This window comes from Medicago truncatula, chromosome 4 (genome assembly GCF_003473485.1).
Source record: "Medicago truncatula cultivar Jemalong A17 chromosome 4, MtrunA17r5.0-ANR, whole genome shotgun sequence".
In the NCBI taxonomy this organism is placed as follows: Eukaryota; Viridiplantae; Streptophyta; class Magnoliopsida; order Fabales; family Fabaceae; genus Medicago; species Medicago truncatula.
This window is the reverse complement of record NC_053045.1, coordinates 4,373,507-4,394,018: the sequence shown is the minus strand read 5'-3', so window position 1 is coordinate 4,394,018 and position 20,512 is coordinate 4,373,507. Positions and strand designations below refer to the sequence as shown.

General features: G+C 33.0%; 1 protein-coding gene and 1 pseudogene across 1 annotated transcript; one reads left to right on the top strand and one right to left on the bottom strand.

Annotated features, from left to right (window-relative positions):
* The first annotated feature begins 75 nt into the window (after positions 1-75).
* On the top strand, positions 76-9,507 carry LOC11419192 (disease resistance protein RPV1-like; annotated as a pseudogene).
* Positions 9,508-16,543: 7,036 nt separating this feature from the next.
* Positions 16,544-19,277, bottom strand: LOC11428040 (ferritin-3, chloroplastic). Its single transcript, XM_003604515.4, has 8 exons — positions 18,886-19,277; positions 18,543-18,626; positions 18,368-18,428; positions 17,964-18,051; positions 17,589-17,650; positions 17,387-17,452; positions 16,890-16,953; positions 16,544-16,804 (listed from the first exon to the last, which is right to left on the bottom strand). Exons 1-8 carry the CDS (start codon positions 19,176-19,178, stop codon positions 16,770-16,772), a joined length of 753 nt encoding a protein of 250 aa, XP_003604563.1. The 5' UTR covers positions 19,179-19,277; the 3' UTR covers positions 16,544-16,769.
* Between the last annotated feature and the right edge of the window lie 1,235 nt (positions 19,278-20,512).

Here is a 20,512-nt window from a genome sequence, read left to right as displayed (position 1 = left end):
AAAATAATGATAAGCACAATTTTGGTCTCTAAATATATTCTTTCTACAAAAAAGTTGCTTCAGTATAAAGACAAATTTTCTAGAGACCAAGTGATATGATGAGTCATCCACTTTAATCATGCAATTCAACATATGATCCACCCAAGTAAACTGAAGAGTATTAACCAAACCCAAAGATACATTTCTTCGGAAAACATTGACAATAAAACAAATCGGTGCTTCACCCAAACAAATCTTTCATACATGTCTTCCTCAACAAGTTACATTTTCGGTGATATAAATTTGGATTCTAATCAGGAGAGTATAACTTTCTCTGTTGAGGATTTGAACGAGCTGCTTGATAGTCCCAAAGAAAGAAGAGAGTACGAAGTGTTCTTAAGTTTCAGAGGTGATGATACTCAGTGCATCATTCATTTCACATCTCACTTCTTCTCTTCAAAATGCCGGAATTATCGTCTTCAAAGACGATCATTCCGTTCCAAGAGGTTTGTCCATCTCAATGTCACTACAGCGAGGAAAGAAGGTTCTAGAATTTCTATTATTGTATTCTCCAAAAACTACGCGGATTCACCGTGGTGTATGCAGGAGTTGATTCAAATACTGGAGTGTTACAGAACCACTGGACAGGTGGTACTGCCTGTGTTCTACGATGTTTATCCGTCTGATGTTCGTCGTCAATCTCGTGAGTTTGGTCAATCGTTTCAACATCTTTCGAATAATAATGTAGAAGGACACGGCGCATCGCTGAAGTGGATAGATGCGCTTCATGACGTGGCTGGCATTGCAGGATTTGTTGTCCCAAATTACAGGTTAGTTGCTTCTTCCATGCATTTTGAATGCTTTCTTCATTATTTTGAACTGATCCATCTTATCTTAGACATAAATCCTTATGTCTGAATCCATCTGTCTCTTTATATAGGACCTCCATAAAAAATCGTATTAAGGAAAGTGTTCAACATATAATATCACGAGCTTATCTACTGGCATAAGTACTTGTGACACTATTTGGGAGATTTTATTAAATGTTCATAATAAGCTGAAAACAACTTACTGCTTATATAAGTTAACGGTCGGGATTTATTTGGCAAACGGAGAAAAAAGTAAGGGACCAAAATGTACATTTTATTAATTGTGGGACCAAAATGAAAACTTGAAATTATTTGAGGAACCATTGGATCAAATAAGCCTATTATAAACGCTTATGCGATAACCTGCAAAATAAGTTGTTTACCTAAAGAGGGTCTAAATCAATTGTTTTATTCGGGATTTATAATGTGCATTGCTACTAGTTCAAATACAATTAATTATATATCGTCCTAGTGTTTTTAACAAACTTTCTAATCAGTACATTCAAATTCATTGTTGAGAGCTATGCATGAGATTTGTCTCAGCACTTATTTGATATGATTTTGTCCATTTCTTTCCGCCTATTGTTTGAACATTTGTATCATACATCGTGTATCATGTCTTTCTACCAAGCCCGTTTTGTGGGGTTGACTTGTATGGTTAGGACTATGCAAACCATATTAGCACTACATAGGCCATCCAGACCCTCATGCTTAGGACTAAGACATAAAGTGTGGACTGATGCGGGTGGAACAAACATCGATCCATTGACTCTGTTTGCCAATTGAACTCTTGCCTAACCTTTGGTCCATGACTCCATGCAATCTTTCACATGAGTCATGGCTAAACAACACAAACTCTTGCATCTAAATTCCGTCTTTTCGACTTAGCAGGTCAAACGAAATGATAGAACATCAGTTCTGAATTAAAAGGGAAATTATGTTGAATTCAAAGCAACAATCTTTAAGATCAGATCCAAAGCCTAAAACTCCTACTGGGAATATTTTTGTGCTTTTACACACACTTGACACATAACTATTTTCCTATACTATAATGGTTAATTAGATAGAATTATAGCTAACTCTCCACTCTCAAAATAGCTATCGTACACGGTAGTCCTCCTATAGTGCCCAATACAGAGTTTCTTTAGTCTGCTTTCTCGAAGTTACTGCCAGTAACTAGTCTTACATGGTTGTCTCTTAGGTCTTGCATGTAACACCCAAGGCTGACGAGGGCGAGGAGTGGTCGCCGGTGCACAAGGCACGACAATGAGCGGCTCCCAACAGCTTCTAAGAGGAATCGAATCACATCGGAATGAGAGGGATCCTGAGGCCATGTAGGCATGAGACTATATGGTTGAAGGAAGGCTTATAAGAATTGTTTGGTACTACCTATATCAACAAGATGCATCTTCTTTTCGGTAGCCAATTCCATAAGAACTTCAGAGTTAAGCGTGCTTGGCTTAGAGCAATTTTGGGATGGGTGACCTACCGAAAAGTTTTCCGGTAAGCGTGTGAGTGAGGACAAAACACGCTGAAAAGACTCGTGTTGGTTTGTGGGTCGGCAATCTTGAAAGCAGTCTGGGATGTTACAAATGGTATAAGAGCCGACCTCTCCCAGTACGGTGTATTTCGGGGACGAACCAAGCGGAAGCTGGTGGACATGTAACACCCAAGACTGACGAGGGCGGGGAGTGGTCGCCGGTGCACAAGGCACGACAATGAGCGGCTCCCGACAACTTCTAAGAGGAACCGAATCACATCGGAATGAGAGGGATCCTGAGGCCATGTAGGTATGGGACTACATAGTTGAAGGAAGACTTATAAGAATTGTTTGGTACTACCTATATCAACAAGATGCATCTTCTTTTCGGTAGCTCATTCCATAAGAACTCCACAGTTCCATAAGAACTCCACAGTTAAGCATGATTGGCTTGGAGCAATTTTGGGATGGGTGAGCTATCGGGAAGTTTCCCGGTAAGCGTGTGAGTGAGGACAAAACACGCTGAAAAGACTCGTGTTGGTTTGTGGGGTCAGTCGGCAATCCTGAAAGCAGTTTAGAATGTTACATTGCAATTCTTTTTGGTGTAAACCTTCTAAATGATTGGTTTTATTGGGATCTAGTAACTGGTCCTTCTTAATCCAGCAAGTTATTGCTTTTTTCATCATGTTTGTTTTCACTCACATTCGTACTCTTTTGACCATTTGTTTTATTTAATTTCTTAGTATTTTTTCTTTGCCTTCTAAAGTGAACTCATTTTGCATATATACTCTCTTCTGCATGTGGAATAACCATTTCTTGTTTGCTTAAGAAGCAACATAATAGAGAATCCTACCTTTTTAATTTAAATCTTCTTTTTCTTGCCACATTGTCAATTTACAAAATGATAATTGTATGTACGATTTTCTTCTTTGGTCATCACTTTCAATCTAATTGAAGTTTTGCCCTCTACTCGTGACACATATACACACATACATAGGTAATTACTTGTACTTACATATAGACATATGTATGGATGTGCATTTTTTTTCTTTTTTTAACGGCTTTGAATATGCAAATTTACCATTTCTTTGTATTTTCATAGGAACGAATGTGAGGTTATCAAGGATATTGTTGAAAATGTTACAAATTTGCTTGACAAGACAGACTTGTTCATTGCTGATAATCCTGTCGGAGTCGAATCTCGAGTGCAAGATATGATTCAACTTCTAGACACTCAACAGTCAAATGATGTTCTACTGCTGGGGATGTGGGGGATGGGTGGAATTGGTAAAACCACCATTGCAAAAGCCATTTACAATAAAATTGGCCGGAATTTTGAAGGTAGGAGCTTTCTTGCAAATATAAGGGAGGTTTGGGAGCAAGTTTCTGGACAAGTGTATTTACAAGAACAACTTATGTATGATATTTTCAAAGAAACCACAACCAAGATTCAAAATATTGAATCAGGGAAATCTATATTAAAGGAACGACTTTGTCATAAAAGAGTTCTTCTTGTACTTGACGATGTGAATAAATTGGACCAACTCAATGCTTTGTGTGGAAGTTGTAAATGGTTTGCTCCAGGGAGTAGAATAATCATCACGACCAGGGATAAGCATATACTTCGAGGGGATAGAGTTGACAAAATATACATAATGAAAGAAATGGATGAAAGTGAATCTCTTGAACTTTTTAGTTGGCATGCTTTCAAGCAAACGAGTCCTAGAGATGATTATTCTGAAATTTCTAGAAATGTAGTTAAATATTCTGGGGGATTGCCACTAGCTCTTGAAGTCCTTGGATCCTATTTGTTTGATAGGGAGGTATCAGAGTGGATTTGTGTATTGGAGAAACTCAAAAGAATTCCCAATGATCAAGTACATAAGAAGTTAAAAATAAGCTATGATGGTTTAAATGATACAGAAAAATCAATATTCCTTGACATAGCTTGTTTCTTAATTGGGATGGACCGAAATGATGTTATTCTTATTTTAAATGGCTGTGGACTTTTCGCTGAAATTGGAATAAGTGTCCTTGTTGAACGAAGCCTTGTAACAGTTGATGATAAGAACAAGCTTGGCATGCATGATTTGCTGCGAGATATGGGAAGAGAAATCATTCGTGAGAAATCACCAATGGAGCCTGAGGAACGTAGTAGGTTGTGGTATCATGAGGATGTGATTGATATATTGTCAGAACATACGGTAAGAATTTCATATACTTTGTTTTAAATTCTTGATTTAAAATATCTGTTTTTGGTTAAATAAGAAATTCTCGATTTAGAAATCTCAAACTTAAAGAAGCAAAACACATTTGAGTTACTAGTCAACAATCATTTGAGCTAGTAAAAATGATTGGTTTCATTACAAATTTTTTATCTGCCTACTATCTTTTAGTTTTACACATATTATTGTGCTTCCTGGCTGTGTAGCATGTTTTACTTTTGGTCCATTATATTTCATATATAGGGAACAAAAGCTGTTGAGGGACTGACTTTGAAGCTGCCAGGACGTAGTGCACAACGTTTTAGCACCGAAGCATTTAAGAAGATGAAGAAACTCAGATTGCTTCAACTTTCTGGTGCACAACTTGATGGAGATTTTAAATATCTTTCAAAACAATTGAGATGGCTACACTGGAATGGATTTCCTTTAACATGCATACCTTCAAACTTCTATCAAAGAAATATTGTTTCCATTGAGTTAGAAAATAGCAATGTCAAACTTGTGTGGAAAGAGATGCAGGTATTACTTTGGAGTTTTGTTTTTTGTATTTTGAGTTGTTTTCACTTTTCATATTTATGAATTCTATTCAAGTGTTGCGTCCAGAGTGCACTTTTGGTCAAGTGTGTCCCGTTCGCAATAGTAATAGAAGGATTGGAGTCCTAGTTAGCGTATCCAATGGTTTAAATTGTAAGAGCAAATAGCCACTTTGTTGCCTTAATGTGTGAGGCACTGTCTCTAATTGTATCGATATTACAAATACATCCTTAGTGCCTCTTTTGTTAGTAATTTCATGGACTAAATTGACCAACAAAAAACACATTTGAGGACTAAAATGACTAGTAAAAGAGACATTTGTGGATTTGTTTTAAATGTTGATATATTCAGGAACTAATTATCTGACAGTGAGTTACAATGTATTACTAGACTGCCTATTGTCTGTGTTTTAAGACTTTGGTTGTGAAGAACAAAGGACAAAACAGTTGAAAACTATGAATAATTTGATTATAATACAAAAGATCCATCATAGCCCTAACTATGAATTTAGTTACAATGTATATAAGTACAAACAAAATTCACATAACAGTCCATAAATCAACACAGTAAATAAAAGAAACCAGAGGAATTTCAAACCTATCTATTATGCTGAATTTTAAAATTCACAGCAGAATGCTGGCACCCGAATATTTTGAGCAAAAAGTAATACTAAACTAACGTATGTTGGTATTAAAAAAATGGCTATGCACTCACACAAATATTTTATTACCACTCTCAAGGTTGGCGACACGTCGTACGTGCTTGTACTTCTCTTTTTATGCTTTATCCGCAAGTTCTCTATAATATTTCTGTTCTTGCAGAGAATGGAGCAGCTGAAAATTCTCAATCTTAGTCATTCTCATTATCTGACACAGACCCCTGACTTTTCATACTTGCCTAACCTTGAAAAGCTGGTACTCAAAGATTGTCCAAGGCTGTCTGAGGTATCCCATACAATTGGACATCTTAAGAAAGTTCTTTTGATAAATTTGAAAGATTGTACTAGCCTTTCTAACCTTCCAAGAAACATTTATTCGTTGAAATCTCTGAAAACTCTCATTCTATCGGGATGTTTAATGATTGACAAGTTGGAAGAGGAGTTGGAACAAATGGAATCTTTAACCACTCTGATTGCAAATAATACTGCTATAACAAAAGTGCCCTTTTCGGTAGTAAGGTCAAAAAGCATTGGATTTATTTCTCTGTGTGGATATGAAGGATTCTCTCGTGATGTGTTTCCTTCTATCATTTCGTCTTGGATGTTACCAACAAATAATCTCCCACCCGCTGTTCAAACAGCTGTCGGAATGTCATCCCTTGTTTCTTTGCATGCATCAAATAGTATTTCCCATGATCTATCGTCTATTTTCAGTGTCCTTCCAAAACTTCAGTGCCTTTGGTTGGAGTGTGGATCAGAACTTCAACTTTCACAGGACACAACAAGAATTTTGAATGCTTTAAGTTCAACAAATTCCAAGGGATTGGAATCAATTGCAACTACGTCACAAGTATCCAATGTGAAGACTTGTTCATTAATGGAATGTTGTGATCAAATGCAAGATTCAGCAACAAAAAATTGCATGAAATCTCTTCTAATTCAAATGGGAACGAGTTGCCTAATCTCCAATATTCTCAAAGAGAGGATCTTACAGGTTTCGCTCTCTCTCTCTTGCATGTTTCTGATAGTTATATTTTTTATATAACCAATATTAGAAAAGAGAAATTCTTATAAAACCAGCAATGATTTTTCCTATCATTACTTCAAATTTTTTTTAGGTAGTCAAATAATTTTAATTTTTAGGAAAATGTTTGGTAGACACCTAAACACCTTAAGCGAGAGAGACAGAGAGAAATAACAAGAGTGATGTGATAGATTTGATATGTTGGTGATGTGATAGGAAGAGAGATAAAGAGAAAATGAAGTGTTAAATGAGTGTTTGGAAAATTGGGGTGTCCAAATATCATTGTTTTAATTTTTACTGATCAAAATACGAATAATTATCTTATGAGGAGTATTATATCATTGTTAAATGATTGTGATATTAGTGTTTATTTCCACTTTTTTACAGAATTTGACTGTCGACGGGGGTGGTAGTGTTTTGCTCCCCTGTGATAATTACCCAAATTGGTTAAGTTTCAACTCCAAAGGTTATTCTGTTGTTTTTGAAGTCCCTCAAGTGGAAGGACGTAGCTTGAAGACAATGATGTGCATTGTCTATTCATCAAGCCCAAATGGCATAGCATCAGTTGGCCTTCAAAATGTGTTGGTGATAAATCACACAAAGACCACCATTCAACTCTATAAGAGAGAGGCGTTATCCTCCTTAGAAAATGAGGAATGGAAGAGAGTGGTATCAAATATGGAACCTGGTGACAAAGTGGAGATTGTTGTTGTTTTTGGAAACAGTTTCATTGTGATGAAGACATCAGTTTATCTCATATATGATGAACCAATCGGTGAAAAAATAGAGCAATGCCATGCACCAAATAAGAATGTTGTTGGTGGTGCTGAAAATGAATGCGCTGCCAAGAGGGTCTCTCTGCAAGTAGAGCACATAGATGATACTAAACAAAGACAAAAAAGAAGAAAACTCTAGTAGATGAATGATGTGAAAGAATTTCTGGCTAAAAGTTTCTTTGAGTTAATTTAATCTCCAATTTGGTTCTGAAATTGAGCTTGATTTCGAAGATCCGAACCTAATGCTTTAGGAAGATAAGGAAACCAGGATACTTGATTATTGATCAACAAAATGAAAAGTAGACTTAAAACAGAACTTGCAGATGGAAATCAGCCATGTTTTCAAAGAAGGCATTCAAAATGAAAACAATCTTGCAATCACAGTATGTTTCAAGAAGAGTTTATCTATGTGGCTATGTGAGTCTAATACATTTCTTCAATTCACGCAATCAGGTTTGCAGTCTGATCTTTATTGTTGTTATTCTTATTCAATGTGTGCCTAGGGTTTAGTTTTTCATCGGTCCTCACAAAATATGTATTTTTTAGTTATCTAATTTTTTAATTACTGCTTTAAAAATGTTTTAACATTCAATTTGGATACCAGTACTCATAAAAGAAAGGCATTTCTAAAATAAGCATTTTCTCATTTTTACTATGAGCTCCTACAATGTAGGAGACATGAGTATTGCATTGAGTAAATAAATGCCAGGAAAGAAGAACTGCAGTATCATGTTATACTATCTAAGAAGTAAGAATGAAGAATTATTTTGTTTAGCATGCATATTTTTCATTGGTATGCCAATATTCTCGAATTCATAAGAGATTTCTTTGTCTATGTATCATACCATTTGATCTTTTAGGTCAAGACGTCACCTCGACGGTTATTTGATGCTTGCATTGAGAATTGTCATTCTTTTCATTTCTATTTTAGATTTGTGGATTTTGGTTTTGTTGGCTAATGTAGGAGATTTCTCTTTCTGGGGGTAAGCTCTAGAACTGTTTGAGAGTTTGTACCCTTGATGTTGAGCATAAGAGCATCCTGCCGACTGCAAACAATATTTCGTTAAACTTCTTCCCGACTGCAGCTGGACTATATTCGTTGGCCACAGGTTTTTCCTTTCTTGATAATAAATTTTTATATTGAATTTTTAAAATTTTAACTTTGATCGTTATCTGCAGTAAATTTGTGTTTTTAAAACTTGCCAAACATTGAAGAGAAAGAATCATTATCCATTGCAGATGTACACATCCTTATCATATCACCAAATTTTTGAATTGTACTCCGTGACTGCGATTGTAGCCACAATGTCAGAGTTTGGGACCACCACATCACAACAATTGCAATTGTGTGGCATCAACTACATTTTTCCACAATTTTCCTCAATATCAAAGATCAGGTGTTATTGCTAGTTGGCAGTCTTGTGACTGCCCCCACAATTTCAAACCTTCACGTCTCTGCTCAGGTTGTGCTCTTGTTTTTGCTCAAAATTTTATTATAGTTGTACACAAATCTATCAAGCTCCCTTAGTCTTAGCATGCAAAATATTAATGTCACTTCAGAAGACCGACTCTGAAGATTTTCTTATGATAAGCTTTTTGCTTTCCTGATACAGTGGTTTACTAAGCTATTCATTCTTTAATTTTTCTTTCAGGTCTTAAACGCAGTAAACTGCGAGAGAGACTCCTATTGAACATGTGCTAGAACAAATTCATAGAAATAGGACAAAAGAAAAGTGCCAGCAACACCCTTTCCAACACTCCTTATTAGATGGAGTTGCAAGAATTTTATCCAATAGAAAAATAGAGATATACAAAAATGTTTGGTTTAAGTGGATACTGTTATTCAAGATCATTGTTTAGTTAAGTTGTCCATTCACTTCCATTGTTTGATTTGTTGATGCATGGTTAAACTAAGAACCTACCTCAGTGAGTTGAATGGGATTTGCTTGTGTGTGATCAACATGTCTATAGTTTTTGCTTATAGTATTTTCAATGCTTAGTAATTTGAATGATGTAGCTTATATTTATGTTTGTTCAAAAAGTCTTAGATGATTATCGATTAACTCCTCTATGACTTTATTTGTTTCCATTGTGTTTCATTTTGCCTGCGTTTTTTTGGGTCTCCTACTAGTTTATTTATTTACTAAAATGTCTATGGCATGCCATTGTTGTTGCTCTTGTGGGAAGAAAGTTTGAAGAATATAACGATGAATGAATTTATAGCGGATAACCGATAAATTAGCTAATAATTGAAAGTGAATAAACTAACGGATCAAATTTGTAGTGTTTGATAAAATTATCAGTTGAACTAGTTTATAAATATTGAATAATTTAAAAACTTGAAAAGATAATTTAATTAATATATAATCATTTTTCAAATTATTACTATAGCAAGATGAAGTTAAGATTAAAAAAAGGTTAAATAAGTTTTTGTCCTAATAAATATAACGAATTTTTATTTTAGTTCCTAAAAATTTAAATTGAATGCTTTCATCCTCACAAAAAAATTTATTTTATTTTTGGTCTTTAATGGCCACTTTATGTTCATGTAAATGTCAAGATTATAACTTTTCCATGTTCAAATTGTATTTATGTTATGTCTATTTATTATCTTCAACATTTATATATTTAATTATTTTCAAAAAATGTAAAAAGCATATCAAAATTATATCCATTAAGGACCAAAATAAACCGATTGACAAGGGCACGTTGTCTCGTTGTGAGGATATCATTGCATTGAGAATATTTGATTGAAGGATAAGTAGAAGAAGCAAAATCCAAATCAAATTGCATCACTCAGTAATTTATTTGAATTCGTGTCACATTATATCAAATATTCTTTTAACATTTTATGATCTGAATTATTCTGGTGATACAAAATGGAAGATATTTTTGGTTTTTATTTTTTATGAAGTGATGATTTTATCCTTGGTAGGTTATTATTTTGTGACTTTGAGCAAGCTACCGTGATGGTTTTATCTTGTTTATGGCTATTATGAACATGTATTAACTATGAAGCTCAAGCACATATATTTTAAAATTGATGACATACCGTATTTGATATCTATCCTGCATTGATACCTGCCTGATACGTATCGGGAGAGTATCCGACAATTAAATTTTATTTTTTACCGAGTCAGCAGAGCATCTTCTTTTCCACTGTGAGATCTTTGGAAGCTTGTGGTACCGTTTATATCAGTGGGTTGGTGTTTTTACCGCGATTTACATATCCTTTCGTTTAAGTAAACTGACATGCTTGTGTTTGAGTTGTTTGGAAGGAAATGAACAACATGATTTTCAAGCGGAAACTGTGGATTCGTGCAAACTATTGGATAATGTCAAATTTATATCTTTTTTATGGTTAAAGGCTAATAGACTCACTTCTGTGAAATTATTGGATAATGTCAAATTATTGGATGGGAATCAACCATGTTTTCAGAGAAGGCATTCGAAATGAAGACAATATTGGCAATCACAGTATGCTTCAAGAAGAGTTCAGATATGTGACTATGTGAATCTAATACATTTCTTCTGTTCTCCCAGTCAGGTTTGCAGTCTGATCTTTAAAAATGTTTGACATTCAATTTGGATATATACCAGTGCTCATAAAAGAAAGGCATTTCTCTAAAATAAGAAGTGTAAACTAAAATGTGTGAGCAGGCTGCTATGATCAGTTAAGAATATTCTGCTAAGCATTTTCTCATTTTAACTATTAGTTCCTGCAGTGTAGGAGACATCAGTACCACATTAAGTAAATAAGTGGCAGGATAGAAGAACTGCAGTAACATATTATATAAATGTCTTACTATGTACTGTCTAAGAATGAAAAGTTATTTTATTTAGCATGCATATTTTTTATTGATGTGCCAAGATGCTTGCATTAAGATTTGTCACTCTTTTCCTTTCTATTTTTTATTTATGGAATTTAGTTTTGTTGGGCAGTGTAGGAGATTTCTCTTTCTGGGTGTAAGTCCCAAAACTGCTTTAAGAGTCTGTGCTCTTGATCTTGAGGATATGAGCATCTTGCCAACTGCACGGCGCACGCATTACTTCGTTTAACTTCTTCCCTACGGCAGACGGGTGATCTGCAGATGGTCTGGTTTTGCTGACTGCCAGTTTTGCCTGTCTAGGTAATGCACCTTTATATTGATTTTTCTTTATTTGAACTTTCGTCATTTTTTACGGTCTCACATCGAATAGATAAACTCATGATGAGAGTTTATAAAGAGAAGGAAATAACTTTCCCCTCAAAAAAATGAAATAACTAATAAAGATAAGAAACAACTTATAAAGATAAAATTGAAATAATAAAATAAAACATGATAGATTAAGGAAAGAATGATATGGTATTGGAGAAACTTTAGTTGGATACAAACCCAACACCTCATATTTAAGCACACTCACATAATCTAAAAATATTAAAACAAAACTAATTTTGATTTGGGGTTGTGACTATAGAAAACTTTCTCATGGTATCTTTATATCTAATCCAAAGGTACATTTGCAAACAACATTTAAAAAACCCTAAACCAAGCAGATTTGGCGCTAAGAATATTATATTCAGATCTCCCAACTAATCCCCCAAAACTTATGTAATTACCTAGATGCATTTAATGATGATTTTGAAATTCAAATCTCCCAACTACTTCATCTATATTCAGTTCTGGCATGTTTCCAAAGCATTAGGGTTCCAATGAAATGTGTTATTACTATCTATAAATTACATTATTCCCTTGCTCTTGCTTGCCTCATTCATCACCCCTGCGAAGTGATGGCTCACCACAGCATCCAGTATCCTACCATTGTTTAACTGTTACTCATCTTCTCTCTCATTGATGCGCTCTTTCTTCTCTCCGCCTTCTCTCCGTTGCTGCCTTCTCTGTTTCCGCCGTAGCATCATTCTGACATCTGTGAAATTACTGCTGTTTTGTTTTTCTTAAAAGGTTGTTGATGTTTTGTTTTGGTGAAGAGTGTGAGGCAGAGAGAACAAATACAGAGGCGAGAGAGGGTGAGGACGGTGGCAAAGGTGGTGGTGGTGACGGTGAGATGATATGGTGATAGATGACGTTAATGGCGTTCAGATTTGAGAGCGAGGTGCTGGGATTTGTGTACTGTTAAAAGTGAGAAGAGAGAAGATGGAAAGAGAGAGTCGTAAGTGAAATACTTTTGCTCTGATTGGCATTCTAAGAAAATGTGAAACTATAATGGATTGTGGATGTTTGAATATAACTGTAGCACCTGCTATGCTTTGTGTTTTGTTTAAATCATATTATTTGTTATAACTCATTGTTGTCCACCATTTTTGTGTTTGCAAGACCAAATCAAATAGACTGAAATCCTTTACTAATAAAATAAAAATCATTTGAATGCACTAATCTTCACAAAATTTTGCTCAAATCTGCCCCCTGTACCTTTCATCTGAGAACCTAATCCCTTTAATGACATTTTGGTTTTAAATGGTCTACTAAAGTTGGAAATGCAGAGCACATTAAACCAAGAGGGTCTCATTCTCTTTCAATTCTATGTCAATCGGAGGAATATTTTCTGCTTATTATATATGGTTATGCCGTAAAAGTGTATGAGTCAATTGTTAGTAAACATAGATTTACTGATATGTTAGTGTCGTTTGTAACTAGGCAAGATTTGCTTTGAGTAATCACCGTTAACATTATTCTAAAAGTGGCATCTTTCTTATTCAATCTATATGTGCCATTTTGATATTAGTTTAGCTGTTCGTATATATTTGTTTTGCATTTGTGCTCTTGCTTTTTTTCTTTAAAACGATTTTATATTTTACAGGTCATTCTGTTTTTTAGTTAATGAATTGGAAATTATAGAAACAACTTGCTTTAACTATTATGTCAGTAAACAATAAAAAATATAATGTCCTCATTTAACCTCTCCAAAAAAATGTCACCATTTAGAGCCCGTTTGATATAGCTTTTTCAAGAAGAAAAAAATCAATTTTTTTTTAAAAAAATAATCACTTTTAAGAATATTACATCTGTTTGCTACAACTTTTGAAAAAAAATTGAATCTAAAAACAGCTTCAAATGAGAAGCTGTTAAGTATGGTCAACTTTATGTAGCAACATCAACGATTACCTCAAGAAACGGTCTGAAAATCTTGCTAATAGATGAAAATGGTGTTTGCATTGATAGTACTTCAAATGCAGCGTTTAAAGGAATTTTCCGAAATATGTATACACAAAAAACTTCAATTACTATAACCCTGTGAGAAAGAAAGAATTTTTTTTATGAACATGCATATTTTGATTTTATTTTATTTTGGATAGACCCAATCATGTCTATTTTGATTTTAGGGTTAAATATGTTTTAATTCCTTATAAATATATCAATTTTTTGTTTTAGTTCCTCTAAAATTTTCCTTCAACTTTTAGTCCCTATAAAATTTTCAATCTTCACTTTTATTCCCTCTTTTAAAGTAAACTCATATGTAGAATTCATATTTTTTAATAAAATTTTCTAGAAAAATTCAAAATATTATAATAATCACTCCAAATTTTTTTTACAATTTTTTAACAAAACATGAATTTAATATGAATTTTTATATTTTTTACGGTTAAAAATTCATATTTAATTTTTGTTTTGTTAAAAAATTCTAATTTTTTTTAGGAACTTTTTTTAGAATATTTTACACATTTCTGCATAATTTCATTAAAAAAATACAAAAATTAAATTAAAAATAGGTATCAAAAGTAGTGATTGAAAATTTTATAAGGACTAAAAGTTGGAGGAAAATTTTAGAGGGACTAAAACAAAAAGTTAATATATTTATAGGGACAAAAATATATTTAACCCTTAATTTTATGTGTTATACTATAAGCTTAAAAGTTGACCTTGCCGAGCGTTGATCTCTTCTCTACCAGATAAGCAGATAAGCATACTCTCTAATTATGGGATATGTGAATATTGATTAACTAACTCATAATTAACTTAATGACTAAAGTGAAAATACTAACACATTGACAATAAAGATAAACCCAACACACCAATTGACAAGGTGCCGTCGTCTCTTTGTGTGGATATCATTATAACTAAGTGCTGAGAAGTGAGAAACTGTAGATTTGAATTCGGGCAACAATATATCATGTTCTTGTGATATGACAATATATCACATTCATAGAAAAATCTAGCTCACCGATATGGTTTTTTCTTTTTACTATTAATTACCATTTTTATCTTAAGAACATGAAACTTCTCCATCTCATTCATTCAACATGATCTCCGTTTATCTTGTTCCAAAATTGAATCTTATTTATCATTAGGGGTAGTTCACCCCCTAATTCATCAAGGGGTAATATAGGTCTCAACAAAAATATGTAGTCACCTTACTTATATGATGTTCATGTTCGTTTATATCTAACATGAAAGTTATTTACTCACACTTGACACATCAACGGCAATGACACACCACCAACTATGTTCAATCTTAAACTTAAAATTTGGTCATATCCGATTTTTTATGAGTCTCAAGTTGCCTGATTGCAAGGATTCCTGCTAAAATTTTGCTCGATTATTGCAATTTTATCCAAAATGTCTAAAGCATCATTAGACGTGTGCTCTCTATACGTTATATTCACTTCAGTTGTCATAGTTTAATTTTGGTCAATGTATGATTTCAATAATAGCCAAAATTCCAACAAATTGCTTAAGTATTGTTTGTTTGTAGTGTAGTTCCTTATCCTTTTTTTTTTTTTTTTTTTTTTTGTGATGCTGATTACAGGCATATAAATAAGCTTTGTTAATCTCTATAAATGATTCACATTGAATCATCGACGTATAAATATACATGCGCTGTGAAAAAACCAATAAATAATCTTCATATTCGATACTATGCTTTCGGCCAAATTGAATAAGGACATTAAAATAACTGATACTAATGTTTCTACATGGACAAGGCATGTGCTTGGAGTTTGCTTAGCAAGAGATTAGGTAAAAAGAGAACATAGAGAAATAATAAAACATATGTGTAAGTACGAGATTACACGTTACAACACAGTTAAACTTTGATCTACATATAAATCACATAGTTTATCATATTTATGGAAATAGGCAAGCATAAATAATGAGATCAAAATTAACTAATGCTAATGTGTGATTAAAATTTTCAATATTTGTTTTCTATATGATTATGATTGTGTAACCAATGATATTGCTTCTCCTATGTTGTTAAATGCAAACATTCCAATGTGGGCATTGGAGGTCCTTTTCAAAGGGCATGGTAACACAAGTATGGAAGGAAAATTGCAGTCAAAGATAGTTTAAATGTGTTTGGTTTCCAATGATTTCATCGCATAATTTTTTTTCTTCCAAATTGCCAAGGCATATGACACGCAGTGATTGGTGAATCAAATGCATGCCAACAACACTAGAGATCTGTTTGGATAAACAACTTAATTTGGAAACATAAATGCTTATCATGATAATAAGCTATTTAAATAGGGTCATGTTAACTTGTGTCCTAAGGGTGGAGCTTAAAATGAAAATTAAAAATAAATTGAAAGTATAACTTTTGCAACTTTTAAGATATTAAATGCACAAAATAAAAATAAAAAAATCTACATTTAGTTTCTTAACTTATGCCCCAAGGACCCAAACAAGTTAACATTTCCTATTTAACACAGTGATTGGTGAATCAAATAAAGCTGAACATTACACAAACAGTTTTCGTAAACTATCCCACAAAGTTTATGAAAAAAGCAACGTATGGACATGAAGCTATTTTCATAAATTCTACAAAACAATTTCAAAATGCTTATGTCAATAAATAAGTTCAAATCAATCCAAACAGGCCAGGTAGCAGGGAAGCTAACAAAGTTTGACTAAAACTCAAGCTCACGAGTCTAAGCATGTGTTTGGAAATTGATAAAAGTGTAGTGTCACCACAATTTGTTTGAACTTACCCTAAGAAACACCAATGAGAGTTGTGCATTTATTGATTGTGTTGCAAGAAAATTTTCACACCACCAAACATATAATTGAAACTAATAGCCAAAGTCGTCATTTTCATTTCTAACAAAATAATTGTTGCAAGCTACAAACAGTTGTTATGGCTCCAGTTCTTGTTCTACACATAGTTCTTACTAGCAACTAAAATATTACACAGCTTCTACTTCTACCTAGGAGAATACATTTATTCACTATTCCAGTAATGTAAAAACAACACGTAGCTTCATAATAGACCAAACATCATCATCTTAATCAATGGAGAAGAGTCTGATCAAAGTGCCACACACCTACAACCAACAAAAACAAATGTTCTGTTAAACCTCATTCATTTGATTTTCATATTACCAATGGTAGTGGAGGAAATATACATACCGTGACCCTTTCCAACTAATCTCAGTTGAGTCACATACTCTGATATCTTCTTAATTGATTCAACCTGTGCAAGGAAAATACATATAAGAACAAGAAAAAATTGGAAAATTTTGATACACTTAGTAACTTTTGGATCTAAAGATTTTTCATGTCATCCAAGTATAATCTGAAAACATCTACAATTGAATCAATGTTTTAAACCGTGATCGCATTGCATTGCAATTCTAATCTTGGTAATTGGTATTGCGAAAAACTGCAGTTAAATACTACTGATGAAGTAGCAATTAGAATCACAATACAGTTGAAGTGATATCAAAAACCTTAATGACAGTCATCAAAAACTTCGATGTATTAGTAAAAATTGCAGTCCATAATTGTTAAGATTTTCAAGTTTAGGTATAAAAAAATTCATGGATACAAACAAAGTATTTCTTCTGCTCCAAGTATACAGAAAAATGATTTCAAGTTTCAACTTGACAACTTAAGGTAAGTGTTACCTGCTCTACCAAAAACTCGCTCTCGATGAAGTCTGCCAATTGAGGATCATTGTTACGATCAGCCACCTATTATTATATTCATGAAACATAATTCTTAGATTGATTAGCCATTTGATCTCAATATGTATATATAGGAAACAGAAATTTTTATTGCATGAAAAGAGCAATATTCAATTCAAAAACAGAGAGAAAGAGGCATTACACTGTGAACATTCAGAAGTTTCTCATTTACTAACTTCTCCAAAGACAGAGCCAATTCCATGGCTGAATCAAACAAAAAAACAAAAAAAGGGAAAATAAAAAAGTAAGAGTCAGCATAAATAATTAAAGGCTTTTAACATTGAACGTGCAAATATTATTTATTTATGATGTAGCATCGACACTGCAGATCGAGAACGTGTTTGGTGTCTAATGCATAATGATCATGAGACCGACACATGTGATTATATTTAATCAATAATCACTTCCATATACTTAAAACTATCATTATAAAAATTGTCTGTGTTTCATGCAATAGAATATGATAAATCAAAACAGAGGAAAAAACAATCAAAGTAAATGAAAACAGAACACTCACCATACAATGCATCTCCCTTTTCTGCATGATCAAATTCTGAAGGAGGACTCACAATAGGGTGCAGCACCACTCTTCCACCACGAATGTTCTATACAAATCATAGTCATAAATACAAGTTATTACTATATCCATCATAAGAGGACAATATTAAACAAACCTAGCTTAACATATTGTAATGATTTTAGAGATCTTAGTAAAAATAACATCAAGATAAAAGCATGTACACAATCCTCGTAAAAATTCAAGCTATTATACTAAAGATCTAAAGAATCATGCTTGCTTTACCGTGTTGTTTACCACTATACCGAAGAGTTTACTACTTAACAATTACAATTAATTTCTATATATAACTCTAAAACAACTACAAAATGCTTATAAAAACCAACATGATGTTAAATACCAACCTGATATTTCATGAGCTTCTCAGCATGCTCTCTTTCTTCTTCACTAGATTCCTTAAAGAACCTGTTTTCCACACAAAAAATAAACAATCACAACAAATTCAAAACCATATTTTAAGAAATAAATTTAAAAACAATCTACAAAATGAAGCTTATGAGGGTTTTGTATCATCCTTACTTGGCAAGTCCCTTAAGAGCAACGTTGTCTCTGTCAAAGTATGCAAACAAGGAGTGGTACACATAGGAAACATTGTATTCCACACTGCATTTACATCATTATAGAAACATTAAAACTCTTAGCAAAATCAAAAGATCATAAAATAAACAGAAAATATTATAAATTAATATGATTACATAAAGTAAATTAAAATGACAATTAAAAAAAGGGGAAAAAATAGATCTATAGATCTCTAACATTTTTACAACCAAAGACAGAAAAGGTAAAAAAGAATGATTTCTAAAAAGAGAAACTTTATGAACAAATACTGATGAAATGAAAAAGATTAATAAAGTTTTCTTACTTAATCTGTTCATTGATTGCAGATTCAACTTCATCTTGAAAATTCTGACGAGCCAAAGAAACATTATGAGCAATAGGAACAGCAAGAACATCTTTCTTGACTTCTTCAAACGGTTCAAAGATAACACCAGTTAATGCCGTTGGTGCATTTGCAGCAGCAGCATGAACCTTCACGTTCTTCCTCTTATCACCATCCATAGGAAGATTCAAAGAAGAAAAAGTGAGGTTTTTTGAGAAATGACCCACGATAGGTGAAGGTGAAAAGATCGAAACTTTGGAAGCAGAAAGAGCCATTAGAGAAGAATAACGAAAAGGGTCGTTGAGAAAATTGAGAAAGGATTGAAGGAAGAGAAATGGTTAACAATGGCGGCTTTGTGTGGTTGTGAAGAGGGTGAGGGACAAAGGTGATATAAGTAGTGATGGAGAAGGGTAATATGGGGATATGAAATTAATGTGGATCGTTGGATGAGTTTTGACGTGGAGGGTTGAGATTTAAAGAGAAGAAGAGGCGTGTGGCGAGCTCGTGGCCTAATGTAGTGTGAACATGAAAAGTAGGAAATATCCGATCCACGTAGTAATCAAGTATTGATCTTCATTTTCGGTCCAATTATTGTTGCCTCACTCGCTCTATTTCTTGTTGGTATCATACGCGCCCTATACAAATATTCGTGCTTGTATCAAAAGTTCCTTTTCAACACTCATTTTAATATTCAATTTTTTCTTTTTGAAATTAATGTGAATCACACGTATTAAATAAAAATAAGTTTCACATATCTTTTACGACCATATGAAGCACCTATACTCCAAAATGGAGACGTACCGTATTAGGTACATATTAGATACGGATATTTATGGATGGATATGTACTTCCGAAATATTAACTTAATTATTTTATTTTTTTTGATATATTTGATCAAATACTTATAGGATATTCCACAGATAGAAAAGTATATTTGTAAGATACTTTAAAGATATGTATCTTTTAAAAGATGAAGAGTAAAAAAGTGGTACAATGTTGTGAAAATTAAGTGGAAATGTATATATTCAATTTTATAAGAAAACTTTACATTTTTTTATTTTGATCACATATATTTTTTTTAAATTGCGACTTTTATAATAATATTAATATAAAGAGTAATGAATGTGTTTTCTTCAAGTATTTTACATGTATATAAGTTTTAGTATAAAAATTTCGTTAACGTTTTAATTGTATCGTATCCTGAATTTTAAAAAATATGTGTATGCCGTATCCACATACTTGTATCGTATCGTACATGCACCCATATCACATATTCAACCTTCATAGGTTACGACCCATATTAATAAAATAATGAGTGTTTAAAAGATAATGTATCTGGTATCTCGCGTAAATTAACTAGTGATATTTTGTGTAACACATGTTCATTGTGTTTTGTACACGTGGTTACAATTTAACAAATTATGTCTAATTAATAGTGTTGAGAGAGAAAATGATAAACTAAGATAATAAATACTTCTGACGGTCATATTTATAAATAATTTTTACTTTTTCAAATTTATTAAACAATTAATGTATTTAGACTTTAATTTTTTTTTAATTGCATCCATGTATTTATGGTTACATCCTAAAATGACAACGGATGCATCTA

Bases quoted from the DNA above. Each gene is read 5' to 3' on its own strand.
- LOC11428040 (XM_003604515.4), bottom strand. From the start codon at position 19,178: ATGGCTCTTTCTGCTTCCAAAGTTTCGATCTTTTCACCTTCACCTATC. The intron at 18,627-18,885 runs GTAAGAAAACTT...ATGTAAATGCAG, and splicing joins GCAATCAATGAACAGATTAA to TGTGGAATACAATGTTTCCT. The intron at 18,052-18,367 runs GTTGGTATTTAA...TGATTTGTATAG, and splicing joins AGAAGCTCATGAAATATCAG to AACATTCGTGGTGGAAGAGT.